At 38.0% G+C, this 16819-nt stretch overlaps 2 protein-coding genes across 3 annotated transcripts; both read right to left on the reverse strand.

The window, feature by feature from the left end:
* Window positions 1-6498: 6498 nt before the first annotated feature.
* Window positions 6499-9589, reverse strand: LOC116201336 (CBS domain-containing protein CBSX3, mitochondrial). Of its 2 annotated transcripts, XM_031532547.1 has the most exons (7): window positions 9414-9589; window positions 8926-9033; window positions 8558-8811; window positions 8384-8465; window positions 7647-7720; window positions 7501-7561; window positions 6499-6956 (listed from the first exon to the last, which is right to left on the reverse strand). In XM_031532547.1, the coding sequence occupies exons 3-7, from the start codon at window positions 8804-8806 to the stop codon at window positions 6814-6816; spliced, it is 609 nt and encodes a 202-aa protein (XP_031388407.1). In that variant the 5' UTR covers window positions 8807-8811; window positions 8926-9033; window positions 9414-9589; the 3' UTR covers window positions 6499-6813. The 2 variants fall into 2 exon arrangements, with proteins under 2 accessions (XP_031388407.1, XP_031388406.1); XM_031532546.1 differs by lacking the exon at window positions 8926-9033 and having other exon boundaries at window positions 9414-9588.
* A 3193-nt stretch (window positions 9590-12782) lies between these two features.
* Window positions 12783-15453, reverse strand: LOC116200651. Its single transcript, XM_031531476.1, has 6 exons — window positions 15382-15453; window positions 15262-15285; window positions 14944-15068; window positions 14016-14469; window positions 13401-13835; window positions 12783-13331 (listed from the first exon to the last, which is right to left on the reverse strand). The coding sequence occupies exons 1-6, from the start codon at window positions 15451-15453 to the stop codon at window positions 12783-12785; spliced, it is 1659 nt and encodes a 552-aa protein (XP_031387336.1).
* Window positions 15454-16819: the final 1366 nt, after the last annotated feature.

The raw sequence follows: 16819 nt of genomic DNA on the forward strand, positions 1-16819 counted from the left end.
ATTAAGTTATCTTTTATTATTCTTTTCAATTAATACACCGACGTATAGTGGCGAGCTGAGATCTACGTGATTCGAACTCGTAATGTTTAAGTAGAGCGCTTGAAGCTTAACCACTAGACCACTCATGCTGGTGGTACTGTATTTCAAGTTATCTTCTCTTTAATTATGACCAGGGATTGATTCCAAGTGTCTTCCGTCGATAAAATAGTAATTTTTAGGTTGCTATAGGACACAGCATAATATAATAGAATATAATTGCAATCTGATCCCTATTTAAGAAGATACTATAATAAATAATAAAACATGCAACCGGCCTCTAAAGAAATTATTTGCTATCTCAGATCATGTGACCTGACTCAAACTGGATTAGTCAGGCCTTGTTGGACTTTTCAGATATAAGGATACATACCGAAAAAAAAAATTACTTGGATACTATTAGCTTCAACTTTAGTTTACGAGGCTCACAATTTTTTTAATCACTCGAAGTTCAGCTTATTATTTTTCTCACGTATAAGATATAGAATTGAGATTTTTTTTCCCTGTTATAAGAAGATCCATGGACTCGGTACAAAGATAAGAAGTTAAACTAAATAAAATGGCACATAAGTTTCATTAGTGATGATTGAACCCTTGATCCCAAGTCGGCATTTAGACCACTGCAGTGAGACCCCTTTCTCAATAGAACTGAGATTTAGTAAAGACATGATGTAAAATCCAAACTTTACATTGTGTTTTATAGTGTTTGGTTATAAACTACCGGCAACGAGACAGAGAGAGAGAGAGAGACCGGTGGCAGAGAGACTACCGGTTCCATCTTTGATTTCTTCTGATCTCACGACGGTTTGACCGTGTCAATTTGATTTTAACTTTTTCCATATAGAAATATTAATAAGGGTATTTTGGTCTTTTAATCATTACTAAAATCATATTCTGTATCTATTCAGGTCAACAGAATAAAGATATTAAATTTCAATTTTTCTATTCCATTCAACCAAACATAAAAAAATGTCATTAGGATCTTAATTCTAACCCTTCTCAATTCCATTTCTGTGAGCCAAACTCGAGGTTAAAGTAAAATACTCATATAGCATTCTTTTTCATTTTCGGTGGATAATTTTTTATTAAAGCATTTAATTATATTATATTATTTAATATTATTCGATTAAATGTGGTGAAATCAGCTGGAATATACATGGCAGTACACATTTTGGAATGAATACACAATTGAATCCGCCCAGAGATTGGAAAACTTTTAGTCAAGTCACGGATCTCTAGCTCTATTTTGTTTTTTTTATGGACATATCGTACTTTAATTCATTTGTATCGTACTTCTATTTATAAACTCTTTATACAGTCGACTGCATGTGCGTACTGTTAGTTGCTTTGTGTACTAAACTACATGATGCAGCCGACTAAACTACTTGATACAGCCGACTAAACTACATAATGCAACCTTATGTTTGAAGAGTTTGTTTTTCGAAGTATGGCATAAATGAACACTAGTACAACACGAGTACAACAAGTTTAGAAAAGACAAAACAGCAATGGAGGTCCTTGACTTGATTGAAAAATTCCTCGGAGATAGGAATGCAAAGTTGTAAGGAGGAAAGACGGTGGGCGAGAGTGAGAGAGGAAGAGGGAACTCAGTTTGAAATGAAAATCTCCTCCCGCTTTCGCATCTGTAAGATGCAGGGAAAAGACACTAAACGGAAATTAAATCTCTTATTTGACATTATTATTTTATTGAGAAAAAGAAATGATGGATTTATTTTCTTTTTATTTTGTTGAATTCTTCGACCTTCAATCCCCCAAATTGAGAATTTGAATTAAAAAATTAAAAAAATATGCCACATTACCCAAATTTTACAATCTTCGACTAAGATAATAATATCATTAACGAAATTATAATCATACTTGAATTAATCGATCAATGTGTTATCAAACTTTAATTATTATATTGAGAAATAAGAGACTTTTTACAAGATTTTTTACAAGTTGCGAACGAACTTGTGTTTTCTAGAAAAATATACAATTTTACACAATTAACAAATTAAATATTAAAAAAGTATTAAAAATATTTGTCTCCATAAGTAATAAGAAATTTTCATTAATATCATGTAAATTAAATTTTATTAATTTTCCACACTCGTACAATGTCTGGGATTGCACCTAATTTGAATAAAAACTTTAAAAATTTGAATAGACTATGGTGCCCCCATTTTATACCTATACTATAATATAAGAGAGAGGTGACCTTTTTTGTCTCACCATTTATTTTCCAAATTACTATTATTAAATATGTTTTGATTGATAAAAGTCATTAATTTGAGAATAAAGTGGTAAAATTACTTAAAAATCTACCTACTAACCTCATTTTCTCACTCTCCTATTTTTTCCCCATCCTCTTCTTTAGGGCCAACAGTATTCGATACGACACGATAACACGACATAAATGCGATACATAGTTAAGCAGGTTTGGGTTAAAACTAAATGTATTTAGTGTCTAAATAGGTCAAACTTGTTTAGAGATGATAAATAAACGTGTTTAAACGTATTCAACCATTGTAACCCGTTTAGACACGGTTAGACCTATTTGTATTATGCGTTATTGTGGTAATAAATTTGTTTCACATATTGTATCAATTTATAGAAGAAAGTACACTAAAATCATCTAAATTTGTTTATATAAATCACCCGTTTATAGTGCTTTTATCATGTCAATCATGTAGTAATATGTAATTAAAGTTAATAGTATCATATCATGTAGGTATAATACTTAAAGGTAATAGTGTTATATCGTGTATATAAGTATACATACACATTTAGACACACTTAGTTAAATGGGTTAGACGTGTCGTATTCGTGTCAACCCGTAATTAAACGTGTCATGTTCATGTTTGAAAACCTTGACATGTTCGGGTTTAGAGTTTTTTAACACGAACCCGTTTAGACACGATCTGTTTAAACATGATACGACAAATATTGCTACCCCCTACTCTTCTCTTCTCTCTCAACTGTACGTTTCTTTCCAAAAAGAAATTAGCAATTTAAGATTTATTAATTTATCACACAATTTATCATAATTCAATTCTTTTAATTACATTATAATTAGAATGGGTAAAAAGCTTGGGTGGTATAAAACTTTTTATGGATGTAAAACTGTGGTACAAAACTTTTTTTGGTAACAATTGAACACAAAATCTTCCAATATGTGGCAATCAATTGCATTCCATCAATTTGACACTGACGTCGTTAGTGGTCCCTAACATGGCATATGGCCTATTATAGAAACATCCAATGCGGCTAAAACAATACAATAAAAAAAATTATTTTTAAAGATTTTAATTAAAATAAAATAAACAAAAATAAAAACAAAATGAAATAAAAAAAAAATCTCTCCTCCTCTTCCTCTCCCCTACCCTTTCTCTCCTCTCCTTTGCCTAGACCATGAAATCTTGAGTTTGAGATTGAGACTAACTAACCAGTAAGCTTGGACTGCTCCATGAAGTGGCGAAACTTCACTTGGATGTGGTTCGGCGTCGATCCAATCCTTTCTCTCTCCCCTCTTCTCTCTATCTCCCCTATTCCTCTCCGCTGCAGGAGCGAGGGCGCCTCCCCTGAGCGACCACACCCCCTCGACGAGCCATCATCTCGTCAAAGCTCTCTTCGGACCTTTCGTCGCGCCGTCCTGCCTCCTTAGGTCCTTGTCGGAGCTCTATCTCTCTCCCCTCTTCAACTTTGATTGTAGGGTTTTAGTACCTTGAAAAAAGGCATGTGTATGTATTTGCTTAAGCCTAATTAATGTGCAGGAAGAAGGGATGGATATGTTAGAGGTGGGGGATGGGCTTCTAGAGGGAAGGATGGAGATGGAGGAGAGCATCAACTGCCCAAGAATAGGAACCAATAATCACCGTGACTCGGCTTTGCTTGGGAATGGAGCGGAGTTAAACTCCATTTCGTTCCAAGTATAAATAATTATATTTATTTGGGGTTGTAATGATTATATTGTTGAATTATGAGAAAAAAGTAATGAATAGTTGAGAGAAAGTAATGGTTGTATTGTTGAATTGTGAAAAAAATAATGAATATTAATATTAAAAATTGAATTGAATAGTTGTTAAAATAAAAAAAATTGAAGAAAAAGTGAAAAAAAGTAATAATTATATTGTTAAATTGAAGATAAGTGAAGTAGAGTGAAAAAAATTACTTCATTCCCAAACAAAGAAATCTCCAAGAAGAGCCTGATGTGATAATTATTTTTCTATTTTGTTTTGTTTGTATATTTTTTTGACTGTTTCGGGGGTGGGGTTGCCCTCGCCGGCGACCCCACCCCTTGACTATGCTCACCGATGGGTTCTGAGCCTGCCTCGAGCCCGTTGGTGGACTCAGTTGTGGGGTGGTGTTGGCAGCGAAGTCGCCGCCTCTCCTGAACCAACCTAGTTCCCTCGAATGCAATGAATTTATTTGATTTTACAATTAATTAAAATTTAAGAAATGAATTTTCTTATAATAGTATTTGCCACGTCAAATGCTCATATGGCACGTCGGATGCCAAGAACTACTAACAGCGTTAGTGTCAAGTTAACTGAATGTAGTTGATTGCAATATTTTGAAAGATTTTGTACTAAATTGTTACAAAATAAAGGGAAAAAAGACATTTTTGGTCCTATAAATTTAGCTTTTGGTCAATTTTGATTTTCTAAGTTATAAAAGCCCCGAATTAGTCATATATGTCTGTTTTGTAAGGCATTTTTGGTCCATTTCATGATTTATAGGACCAAAAATATTTTTTAAAAAAATTTATATAACCACATTTTAATTGAAAGCTAACTTATAGGATCAAATATATCTTTCAAAACTTATAGGACCAAAATTGTCTTACTAAGCAAATGTATAGGATTGATTCGATAGTTTAAAATTTTATAGTATCTAAATTGATTGAATGCTAAATTTATAGGACCAAAAATATATTTTTCCCCAAAAAAAAGTTTTGTACCACCCATACTTTTTAACCAATTAAAATTGCTTGAAGGGTAACATAGGTATTTATTACTTTTCTCAACTAATATTAATTTCATTCTATATATTAACAAAATAAATTAATTATAATCATATTATTTATTAGGGTTACTGACATTAACAAGCACGATTTTTTTGTCAAATTTCTAATTCTAACATGGCTTTTCAGAAATTATACTGAAATGCACGAGCTAATGATTTTATTACGCATCTAGCACATCGTCATTCTTCCTTCAATTTTGAAGGTAACGGCTGACATGATCTTAACGGTGCCACATGACATAATATGGGTGGCCTAGTGAATTCCACCAGATTTTACTAATAAAAAATTATTGTAAAAAATTTAAGAAAATGAAAAAAAACAACAAATAAAAGAAGATGGGAGAGGGGGCCGATGAAAGGATCTCTTCGGCGGCCACCACCCCCCAATCAGGGTTGGTGATTGGTGGTGTCTGTCGACGAGGCCCCCATTGTCACAAAAAAAGAAGAAGAAAAAAGGGGGCCGCGGTGGGAGCCTAATCGGCGGCCGCCACCCTCAAATTGAGATCACCGATGACCTTTGTTGTCATCAGCGACCCCAATTGGGGGTGTGGTGGCAGCCAATTAGGCCCCACTGACTGGAATGAAGAAACCTAACACCCATAATGTGGAGTTTTTATCAATTCCCATTTGTGGAGCATAATTGGCAGCCACCACACCTTTATCAGGGCCGCTGGCGATGAAAGAAGTCCCTGTGACCCCGATTAAGAGGTGGCGGTGCCTATTGCCGGCTCCCCTCTTCTTAACCTTGCTTGATTGTTTTCTTTTCTTTGCTTTCCTTTTTTTTTTTTTTTTTTTCAATTTGGACGATGGGGCCATCGCCGTAAGTCATCACTGCCCCTTTACGGTCGTCGACAACCATTGACGTCGCCGGTGACCCCGATTTGGGGAGGTGTTGCTAGCCCCATTGAGGGCCCTACTGCCGGCCCTCTCTCCCTATCCCTTATCCGAGGGCCCTACTGCCGGCCCTCTCTCCCTATCCCTTATCCGATTGATTCTTCATTTTCTTTAGTTTTTTAATTTTAGAATAATTTATTATTATTAAAATTTATGGGGTCCACTAAGTCAATTATGTTGGGACCGTTAAGGCATGTCATCCATTACCATGAAAATTGACGGACAAATGATGCTCTAGTAGACGCGCAATAAAAGCTATTTCTATATAATTTCTAAAAGTCATGTTAGAATTAGAAATTTGACAAAAAATCAATGCTATTTTAGATCAACCCTATTTATTTTGATCATTCCGCACGCAATGCTGGTATAACCCTAGTACATTATTAAATTATAAAAGAGAGAATCGCCAATTGATTTATGTAAAATTTCCTTCCCATATTAACCTATCAAAACAATCAAAACAATCAAAACAAAATTATACCTGTGAACGGAGGCTCAAACTATATCTGTCAAGCTTCAATGAGTAGGAAAATGCTAAATGGATTAGCCTAAGCTTTTAAAAAAAAGCCGTGCGGATGTAATTGCAGATAGACATAATGTGAAGGAACATCACGATGCTTATTACTGTTACAACTTTATTGAAGACCTGCCTGCTGCAGGTAGTTGAACACGGGAAAGCCACACAAACAGCACGATGAAGGCTCAGACTACAAAAGGACACCCATATATACAAGAGAATCTCGGTCTGCTCACTGATGTTCCAACCATCACAAACACGTTGCACAGAAAAACTAAATGGCAGACCATCATCATCATCATCATCATAGTTAGCATCACCGCAATCACAATCTTCATTATCTAGTAGCCTCCCTGTATAAAAGCATTCAGCCTGTCCAACTCCTCACGATGCTCACTGACAACAGCACGAACCACATCCCCAATGGACACCATGCCCATCATTCCTGTATCATTGATAACTGGGATGTGCCTGATCCGGTTATCTGCCAACCAACATTTCGCATTGCAAAATGAAATCATGTATTTCTTTGACAATTATCCAAAAGATTATCTTGACTGCATAATGAGTAATAGGGGATCCAAACAAGAAGCAATCATTATATAATTTTCTCCTTTGAATGATAAAGACGCATATGTATCAGTGGGGAACACAAGAACCGACTTTTGCTTTCAACATTCACTTATCATGTTGATTAAGTTTTTCCAAACACCCACCATTTGTCCTTCATGAAAAACTTATATGTTAAGATAACCCATAAAGTCATATTTGACTTGGTCTCCCCATGCACATTTGGGAATGGCACCGCTCTTCTTGGAGAGATTTTTCATTTTTCGAGTGGCCTCGGTGAAGACTGTGAAAGAGGGTGGACATGAGATGGTTTTGTTCCTACCGCTCTAGACAGTGATCAGAGGTATGACCAGAGATATAAATTGTTTAATCTATGCACCATTTGAAGCAGACTGTAATAGATATAATATGCAAAAGTAATGAAGATCAACACAGGAAATGTAAAGTAAGCAACATACCAGTCATCAATTGCATTGCTTTCAGTACTTTTGTATCAGGTGTGACTGTAATAAGCTTGTTCTGCAATAGACAGAAGATAGAAGTAACATTTATTTACAGCAGTGGTGGAAGCTGCAGCATTGGTATCCTTGGAAAGGAAATGTACCTCTTCAGTCATAATGTCTCCAACTTTAGTTGATTTTGACGACCTCCCCTGAACTATGATTTTCCTCAGATAATCTGAAAAGGAGAGACAGATATAAAGGAGTAAAGAATTTGAGCAAGCAATAGTAGAATTTGGGAAATATTGAGATTTTTACAAACACACATCCAGTCGAATCATCCGCATCACATATAACCATGATATGGAACCCACTAACTAAAAAAGGTTAATGTCAAGCAAGCAGATTAAAGGACGAAATGTTCAAGGAGGCCACACAATAGAAGATAAATTGTGAAATTGCAGATGTCCACTGTGCAGGCATGTGTGGATGCTCGGACGAGTGAAAGAAGCACAAGCGTGATGATAAAACTCTAGAAAGAGGTGAAAAATTGGGAGGTAAGATGCAGCATCTTCTTTATACTTAATGGTTGATTTCAGTAATCAGCAATAATGGATAACACACACATGTCCTTTGTTCAAATAACTGATCCTATGAAGCTAAATACGATTAGTCCAACTTGCACCAAACACTCGTTCTTTACATGAAGGAATTAAAAAAGACAAAAAGAAAAAGAAAGATGCTCCATGTTATCTGCAATGACGCATTGAAGATTCACACTGATTGATAATGCTACACCGAGTTACCACTTCACTGTCATTAGGACGGGTATGCCAAGTAAGAGTTTGCTCTGCAATATTAAGTCAATGTCCAATCTAAAGAGGTAAGAACTATCCAGTACCTCTCTCTGTGATAATTCCTGCAATGGATTTTTGTTCTCCGGGTTTCACGACCACCAGGGCTCCAACATTATGCTGAGTCATCTGCAAAAGGGGATCACAGCGCGTGTGTTGTCACAGGAATCATAATGGTGAACTGGAGGCAGCACGAGCACTGAATTGAGAATGATATATACCGACTTCACAGCATCATAAACAGAGTCATCCGTGGTGCACCAGAGCCAGGAGCCATCCGCACTTTTCCCTTTTGCTTTCAGAATGTCCGCGATTGTTGTGCTTTCAAATCCATGTTCTTCCATTCGGGCAGATGAAACTGACATGAGGCGTGAGAAGACAGTAGGTCGGCTGACAACACGAACATGCTTCAGAACTGCATTCCTTATCATGCTTCCATGCGACAATAATGTATGAGCTGCTCCTTGCATTTTCACTGTCAAATAAGGAGATGAGAAATTATGGACAGAAATGTAGGGGAGAATCCTAGTTGATTGATCAATTAATTAGCAAATTGCACGAACCTTTACCAATAAATTACTCGACTGACCTTCTATTGATGCTCAGAAAAGCCTGCAAATGCCTTTTGAACAGGCAAGCAGAAGAATGACAGGGCGGGGAAACAGTGGTCCTTAACTCCTATAGGAAATACACTCTCCTGAAACAGACTTTTAAGTTTAATTGCTGGTGGCTCAGCTTCATCTTCATGTTTCAAGCGAACTCGGGTCCTATTCTACTTTAGCGGGGTGTAACCCAGAGTGGTGAATTAATTTGTACCGAAACTTCCTATTCCAAATTTTGTCAAATTTAACAAGTGAAAGCTGAGGAGTCGTTGATCTTGACAAAGAGATTGTTCATCAGCAGTACAGAAAGTGCTCCCGATCGGCTGTCGATGATAATCGAGAACTAATGCACGTATAGTGAGTGACATGTCTGTTGTATAACTATATACCCCTATTGACTGGTGGGCTTGCAGGAAGACGATAAAGTAAACAGAGACCGTCGAAACGACAGAAAATATTGGATCATCATACTGACCAGATTGGTAACTCTGCTGGGTTGTCTCCCGGCGAAGAGGATGGCTGTCTGCCGAATAGCAGAATCCGGGAACTGGAAAGAAGGACCGCGCGATCACAACGGTGGCCAGGAAATGGATACTGCAACTTGCTAGTAAAGTGAGAATGGCGATGACGCAGGCAGGGAGGAGAAGGCATCGGAAAAGAGAGGATAAATACTGGATAAGAACAAGCCGCGCTTTCTATATTGGTCCTTGTAGTTCAACCTTGCTGCTAGTTTGCCCCCTAAAATTCACCATGTACCACGAATGACCCCTCAAGTTTTTATTTCTTCTTCTTCTTCTTCTCTCTCTCTTTTTCGTGCATAATGACCGCTCAAAAGGAAACCGGTTCAAGGGAACTTGAGCTATGGGTCAGATACTGCTGACCCAGAAAAAAAGAAAAACAAAAAACAATCTGCCATGATTCAGCGGTTCAACAAATGAAGCATCAAATTTTAATTCTAAAGTGAAATTCAAATAACAAATTATAGAGTCAGACCTTAGTGAAATCCCAAACCAAAAGACAAAGTTGAAGCATATGGTCAAGAAGCATACTGAAACTAAAAATCCATATGAGGGGAAATAAAACTATCAGGACTTGATCTTCTGTTGATGTTCTCCAATCCTGAGATATTCCACTGGTTTTTCCGCTAATCTATGTTTCTCTTGGTTAATCAAACACCTGATTCCGCATAAACAAGCATTAGGGGCCTGGGGTTGATCCAGAGAAAACCTCCACCAACTCTCAAGAGAACTTCTGTCTAATCAATAAGAATCTTTTTTGAAAAATGTGCACTTACCGTGAACAGAGAAAGATCCGTTTTTATAGTGGTTCTTCATGTGTGTTGTGGGTCTAGCCCGGTCTGATGGCCCATCACGAAGGTCCAAGGTCCATTTCGGACAAGCTTCCATGTCAAGGGATCGTTGAGAGGTGAGTCAAAGTTCTAAGAAGGTCCGAACAAAAGGTGGGGCCAGATACGGGATTCGGCCTCATCACCCTCAGGAGGGAACCTTGAAACTCGAACCCTTGTGGGTTTGAGCTTGCCAGTCCCTTGAGGCCATGGGGCCCAGCCGCCCAGGGACCTCGAACCCTCGCGGTCCGAGCCTGCCATCCCCTCAAGGTCCATCGAACTTCGAGGTCAAGGTCGTGAGGATCGGTCCTCGGGGCTTTGTACCTCGAGCCCTCGAGGAGCCAGGGGGCTCGTATCATCAAGGGCCCCGCCCCTTCGACCTTTTTCCCGTTGTCTAACTTCATGCCCACGGGATAGTAGGCTCGTTTCTAGCTTTGGGTTGTATGAGTCGAGATTAAGCAACTTTCATAGGTCCGGATGTACGACATCACAACACCATAGATTTTAGTAGTGGAAGTGCAACAGCAAAACGAATCATAGTTTAAGTGAAAGCAAAATTGGAACCGCAATCTCTTGATAAAATTCCAGCGATTAATATCTAATAGAAAAGCCAAAGTGAAATCTACGGGATGGCAGCAATATGGTGGAGATAAAAGACAGCAATAAGGTACTGCATTTATAATTCTAATGAAAAAATGGCAACAGAAAACCGCACCAGATCCATTGTACAGTTATTTATAAGAATATTTTAGAATCATTTCAAAATCCATTTTCCACGATCAAGGAAAAATTATTTATTTTATCTGGTTTTAAGGGTCTTAGGGTTTTTAAGACCCTGTTTGGATTCGAAGTTAAAATCACCATGATTTTAACTTTAACTTTAACTCTACACTACACAACAAAACACACATTTGGAAAGTCAAACTGGTGCGTCCCATATCTTATTCAAACACACAATCTCATTATACACAATTATCTACTACATCCATTTATTTTATTTAAAGTCAAACTGGTGGGCCCACAAATCCTTGTCTTCTTCCTCAGTTAAAGTTAAAGTTAAAGTTTCGTTGACTTTAACTTCGAATCCAAACGGCCCGTAAGGTTTTTAGGGTCTTAGTATTTTTGGGTGTCAGAGTTTTGAGTAAATTGACAATTTCATCCATGACTTACGCAAATTGCATAATTTGGGTTCCTGAAAAAAATATTACATCGAATTCGTCCCTGGTCACATTAAGTTCGTCCCTGGTCTCATTAAGTTCGTCACTGGTCACATCAAATTCGTTCCTGGGCACATCAAATTCGTCCTTGGTAACATCAAGTTCGTCATTGGGCACATCGAATTCGTTCCTAGTCATATCAATTCGGTCCTCTGTCACATCAATTTGGTCCTTGGTAACATCAAATCCACCCCTCCGTCTTTTGCCGTTATAACTCCGTGAGAGGACCAGATTGATGTGTATCAAAAAGGTCCTTATGTATGTATTTGTAATTTAGGCTTCTTTTTTTTTTTTCATCTTTTTTATACAACTTTGGTTTTCCAATTATCATCTTTTTTTTTTCTTTTCATTTTTGTATACAACTTTGGTTTTCCAATTATCATCTCTTTTTTTTCATCTTGTTTTCATATTTTTTTTATACAACTTTGGTTTCCAATTATCATCTTTTTTTTTTCATCTTTTTTATACAACTTTGATTTCCAATTATCATCAACATAGTTCTTATCCCTTACATCAATATAGTCCTCTACCCTTAATGAAACAGATTGAGCATTCTGCAACATATTTACTGTAATATAAGCTCAAAATCTGCTATGCACTAGTGTGAGAACATAAGGATAAAATTTCAAAATGAATAAAGCAACCGAACCAATTAGCGACAATTAATATTAATTTAATATTACAGTTAGAGGTTCCGAGTCACCCCAGTTACAAAATACATCAACTCTAACATATAACAATTCAGCAAAAAACCCAGCATGTACAATTCAGCATGCATACTGCCTTCAGCATGTACAATCCAGCTAAAAACACAGCAAAAAACTATCTATGTCCCAACCTAATTACATTCCAATATTCACAGTCTTCACAATCCAAAATGCATCTGAACTTCTAAAGCAAGATCAACAGCAACCAAAATGAGCAAGAAAAGACAACTATCATCATTGAGGAGGCCTTGGTGCTCTTGTGTTCAAAAAGGCTGCAAACCTCTGGACAGTTCCAGCACTGACACATTCAATGGTTTCCTTTGTAATAGGAGCTCTTGGATGAGGCATCATGCTAGGTCTCATAGGCGATGGTCTGAATGCAATTCCACCTGGAGGAGTGACCTGCATGTTGGTAAGATCATCTGCATAGGGAAAGTGCTGCCAAGGACCCTATACATCAAGCAAAATGATATTATGATGACAAAGTTAATTAATTCAATATTGTCATGCTGAAATTATTTTTAAAAAAAGTAAAATTTTACATGTGTGGTGGTGTGATGGTCAGTCTATAAGGGTTATGCTGATTGAAGCTCAGGTTGAGATGGGATAGAACCAAAATGTCTATCTTGAGCAGCAGCTGGTGCATCATTTGCATTGTCACCTGCAGCAACTGAGCCCCCATCACCTGGCACCTGAGATGCTTTGGTTTCCTCATTTGCACCATCAATTGGCACATCAAATTGCCTCGTTTCGTTAGCAGCAGCAACTGTGTCCCCATCACCTAAGTTATCATTGCAACTGGTCTTCTTATGTCCAACCTGTTTGCATCTGGAGCACCTAGGAGGGCCAAGCTTCCTCTTCATCTTGTGAGGATTAGAGTCTTTTTCTGGTGCCTTCTTTCTCTTGGTTTTTGGTTTCCTTAGTTTTTTCTTCACAATGGGAGGTTGGGTAGGGTCAAAACCAATTGTCTCTGAAAATCCCTCACCAGCTACAGGGTTGATGTAGTTAGAGTATATCTTATCATTGGTCTCCTTGGTTAGCCAACAGTGGACAAATTTTTCAGTTTTCTCACCATTGTGGCTGATACAAGCAATTGCATGCTCGCATGGAATGCTAGACAACTCCTAAAATCTTCATGAACATGTCATCTCTTTCAAGTCAACAGCACACTTTGAATGGGGAGGACAAGTTACCTCAAACTTTGTTGTATTGAGATCCCCTGACCAGTGAGGAGTCCAATAGATTGCCTTCTGATGCAGTTTATCAAGCTTCATTTGGACTTGTTTACAAAGGGGTCCTTGGCTCTTGGCAATCAATGCCTGTGTTTTCACCATCTTGCTAGTGATATACATCCTTACCCCTTCAAGCATCGTAATTATGGGTTTGCCCCTATATTTGAGGATTGCCCCACTGAACTGCTCACACATATTGGATGTGACTGCCTGATTCTTGCATACAGTGTCAACGGCTGACCTGTTCCACCTATCTACATGGATGTCATTCAGCCATTTTGTAGCATCCTTATTCAGCTTGTCAAATACCATCATTGATTCAGCAAAATGGCGTTGTGTTGTTGCCTTAGCACAGGCCGAGAATACTCTTTCATACTCTAGGGTGTTGCTAAATTTCTTAATGAAGTTAGCAAAGATATGTCTGCAACAATATCTATGTGGTGCACCATGGCAAACTAACTCCAAAGCACTATCCAGTCCTTGCATTAGAAATGAATGAATTAATGCAAATAAGTTATCAGTAGGAGAACTTAAAGGATGTTATTATATTTTCATGCGAATGACAAGATTGGTTACCTTTTGTCTATCAGAAATAAAAGCGAACCCCTTCTCCACTGGATCCCCTAGATCATTCACTAGATTTTCAAGAAACCAAATCCAGTTTTCCTTGTTCTCCACATTCACAATGCCGTATGCTATCACATAAAAAGAGTTGTTTCCATCATGACTCACAGCAGATAGCAATTGTCCACCATAATATTCCTTGAGGAAGTAGCCATCCAAGCCAATCAAGGGTCTACACCCAGTCAAAAAGCCCATTTTGCAAGCTTCCAAACATATATACACTCTTAAAAACTCATGAGTATATGGTGTACATTGCAAGCCAATAGTTGATCTAGGATTTCTCTTCAATAGCTCATTAGCATAATCACGCAACTTTGCATATTGCTTCTTCTCTTGGCCTTCACAGATTTCATGAGCCAATTTCAAAGCCCTAGATACCATGGCATCATTCATCTTTACCTTATACCTGTGGATCATGTAGTCATATGCTACTTGTCCAGTTACATCTGGTTAGATCCTGACAAGTGGGACCAATTTAGGGGATATCCACTCCCTTGTTGCAAGCTTGTTTGTCATCCTTCTAGCACATGTGTGCTCAGAGTGGAAAGTCTTCACTTGGAAGACTTTACTTGCCTTGTTTTCTAAGCATAGTATGGCCTAAGGACATCCATTGCCCTTACCACCCACATCCCTCTCAACACATAAAGCTCTGACCCTCTCATTATCATTTTTCACAAAATTAACTTCCCTCCCAATTGAGATATTCAAATCTCTCACAACATTATTGAATTGCTCCAAACTCTCATACTCCATTGACTTAGTGATAATAACACTGCTTTCATCTTCTGGATTGAAACATGGATACCTGGTTACCTCATTGTCTGAATTTTCATCATGGATTGACTTCATCTTATCTGTTTCATAGCCCTCACATACCTACTCTTCTTCAAGGTTGGCATCAGATGTGGATGCACCAGCAGCAGTACCAGCAGTAGCACTAGCAGCAGCGGATGAGAATGTAGCACGACCTCTGTATATTCCATCTGTAGTGCTTCCTTGCATCTCCTGTGTAAAGCTGAAAGTACCTAAAACATGTGCTCACTCTCAACAGTTGTCTTGTCCTTGAACCTTCATTTGCTCTTATATCTTCTTCTTTTAATGGATTTTGAGGTAGAATAGCTTGATTTCTTATTACACTTTCTCTTCATTCTCTTCCTAAACAGTGTGCTTTATTCACCTCTCCGCATTTTTCCTTTACCTCCTTGTACTCTTTCGCCTCCACCTGAATCAACTATTCCATCATCAAACTCCTTTGAATTATTGTCATCTGCTGCCAGCTTGTAGCTGCTGTCCTCTGTGGTGTCATCTTCCTGATCACCTTCCTTTTCCTGATCACCTTCCTCTTCTTAATCCCGTTCTTCTTTCTGATCATCTTCCTGTCCCTGATCATCTTTCTATTCCTGATCATCATCTTCTTCCTGATCACCTACCTCTCCCTGATGACTTTCCTCTTGCATTCTCTTTCTCTCAAGCTCTCAAACCTCATCTAAAGAAATTTCTTCAAGAACATCTACTACATTGTGCTCAAAGTACGAGTGAACCTCTTTACAGGGCTCATTAACTTCTGCAAGTACATTAAACAACAATCTTGCATCATCATCACTAGCTAGAGGTTCAAGTCCAACATCCAAATCACTAAAGATTGGATTTTGATAGAAGCAGGCAGTGAGTTTGGTCTTATATGTGTTGCCAAGCATGTCTAAAACCCCTACAGTAGTGAACTTATCTATGTCTTCATCCTTCTTCACTTCCACAACACCACCTTCATATCGCAAAATGGGGTCTCTAACAAACTTTTCCCCATGATGCATAACCACATCGACTGTCCTAAACGTGCTTCCACTGCCAGAGACCACAGAAAACCAAAACTTAAAAAACCCTATTTTTGTTTTGTTAGCCAAAGCAGTGTCTCAACTTAGGTAATTGGAATGCGTAAACAGTAAACAAACTGTAATGCATGTTCCGATCATCAACAAAAATGTCATCTTTTTGCTTAAAACAATCGCTTGTCACAATTAGCTGGAGGCATATCTTGGCTCGCGGACGAATTTGAAGTCTTCATCAATGATCATGACGAAATAGAGAGAGCTCAGAGAGAGCGAAACTGATCTTTCTCCAAGAGGAAACAACGTCGCTTAGCTCGCGCTTGGAGGGTGTTATGAGGGGGAGAGAGAGAGAGTAGAGAGAGAGTGGGAGGCAAGAGTTATGAACCAGAGACGAGAGTGAGTGATAAAAGAAAAGAAAAAAAAGGGGAATAAATTAAGGCAGTTTCAAATTTGACAGTAAATTGAATAGTTACATAGAAAGATGATATTGATGAATATGATGTTTTCCGTCAAGTGTTAACGATAGATAGGACGAAAGGATAGATTTGATGTTACCAATGATCAAACTGATGTGACGGAGAACCGAATCGATGTGACTAGGGAAGAATTCGATGTGCTCAGGGACAAACTTGATGTGACAAGGGACGAATTCGATGTGATCAGGGACGAATTAATAATAACATTTTTTTGAGGGACCCAGATAAAGCAATTTGCACAAGTGAGGGACAAAATTGCCAGTTTATTCTCAGAGTTTTTGGGGTTGACGGATTTTTGGGGGCTCAGGGTTTTTGTGGTTTTGACTCAAAACCATTGTCGAATCTAACTCAACAGAATATGGAGGTACTTACGGGGTATTAGGGTTTTATAGGGTTATGGGTTTTTAGGGTTTAAGGGTTTTAGGGTTTTGGGGTTATGGGGTTATGGGGTTTT

Source organism: Punica granatum, chromosome 3 (genome assembly GCF_007655135.1).
Source record: "Punica granatum isolate Tunisia-2019 chromosome 3, ASM765513v2, whole genome shotgun sequence".
Lineage (NCBI taxonomy): Eukaryota > Viridiplantae > Streptophyta > Magnoliopsida > Myrtales > Lythraceae > Punica > Punica granatum.

What these genes read in the sequence shown, in the direction of transcription:
- LOC116200651 (XM_031531476.1), bottom strand. Translation starts at nt 15,453, where the DNA reads ATGATCAGGGACAGGAAGATGATCAGAAAGAAGAACGGGATTAAGAAG. An exon ending in TTATTTCTGATAGACAAAAG is followed by an intron (nt 13,836 to 14,015) that starts GTAACCAATCTT and finishes AACTTCATTAAG; the next exon opens with AAATTTAGCAACACCCTAGA. An exon ending in TCAATACAACAAAGTTTGAG is followed by an intron (nt 13,332 to 13,400) that starts GTAACTTGTCCT and finishes TGAAGATTTTAG; the next exon opens with GAGTTGTCTAGCATTCCATG.
- LOC116201336 (XM_031532547.1), bottom strand. Translation starts at nt 8,806, where the DNA reads ATGCAAGGAGCAGCTCATACATTATTGTCGCATGGAAGCATGATAAGG. An exon ending in AGGAATTATCACAGAGAGAG is followed by an intron (nt 7,721 to 8,383) that starts GTACTGGATAGT and finishes TCTCCTTTTCAG; the next exon opens with ATTATCTGAGGAAAATCATA. An exon ending in GAGACATTATGACTGAAGAG is followed by an intron (nt 7,562 to 7,646) that starts GTACATTTCCTT and finishes TGTCTATTGCAG; the next exon opens with AACAAGCTTATTACAGTCAC.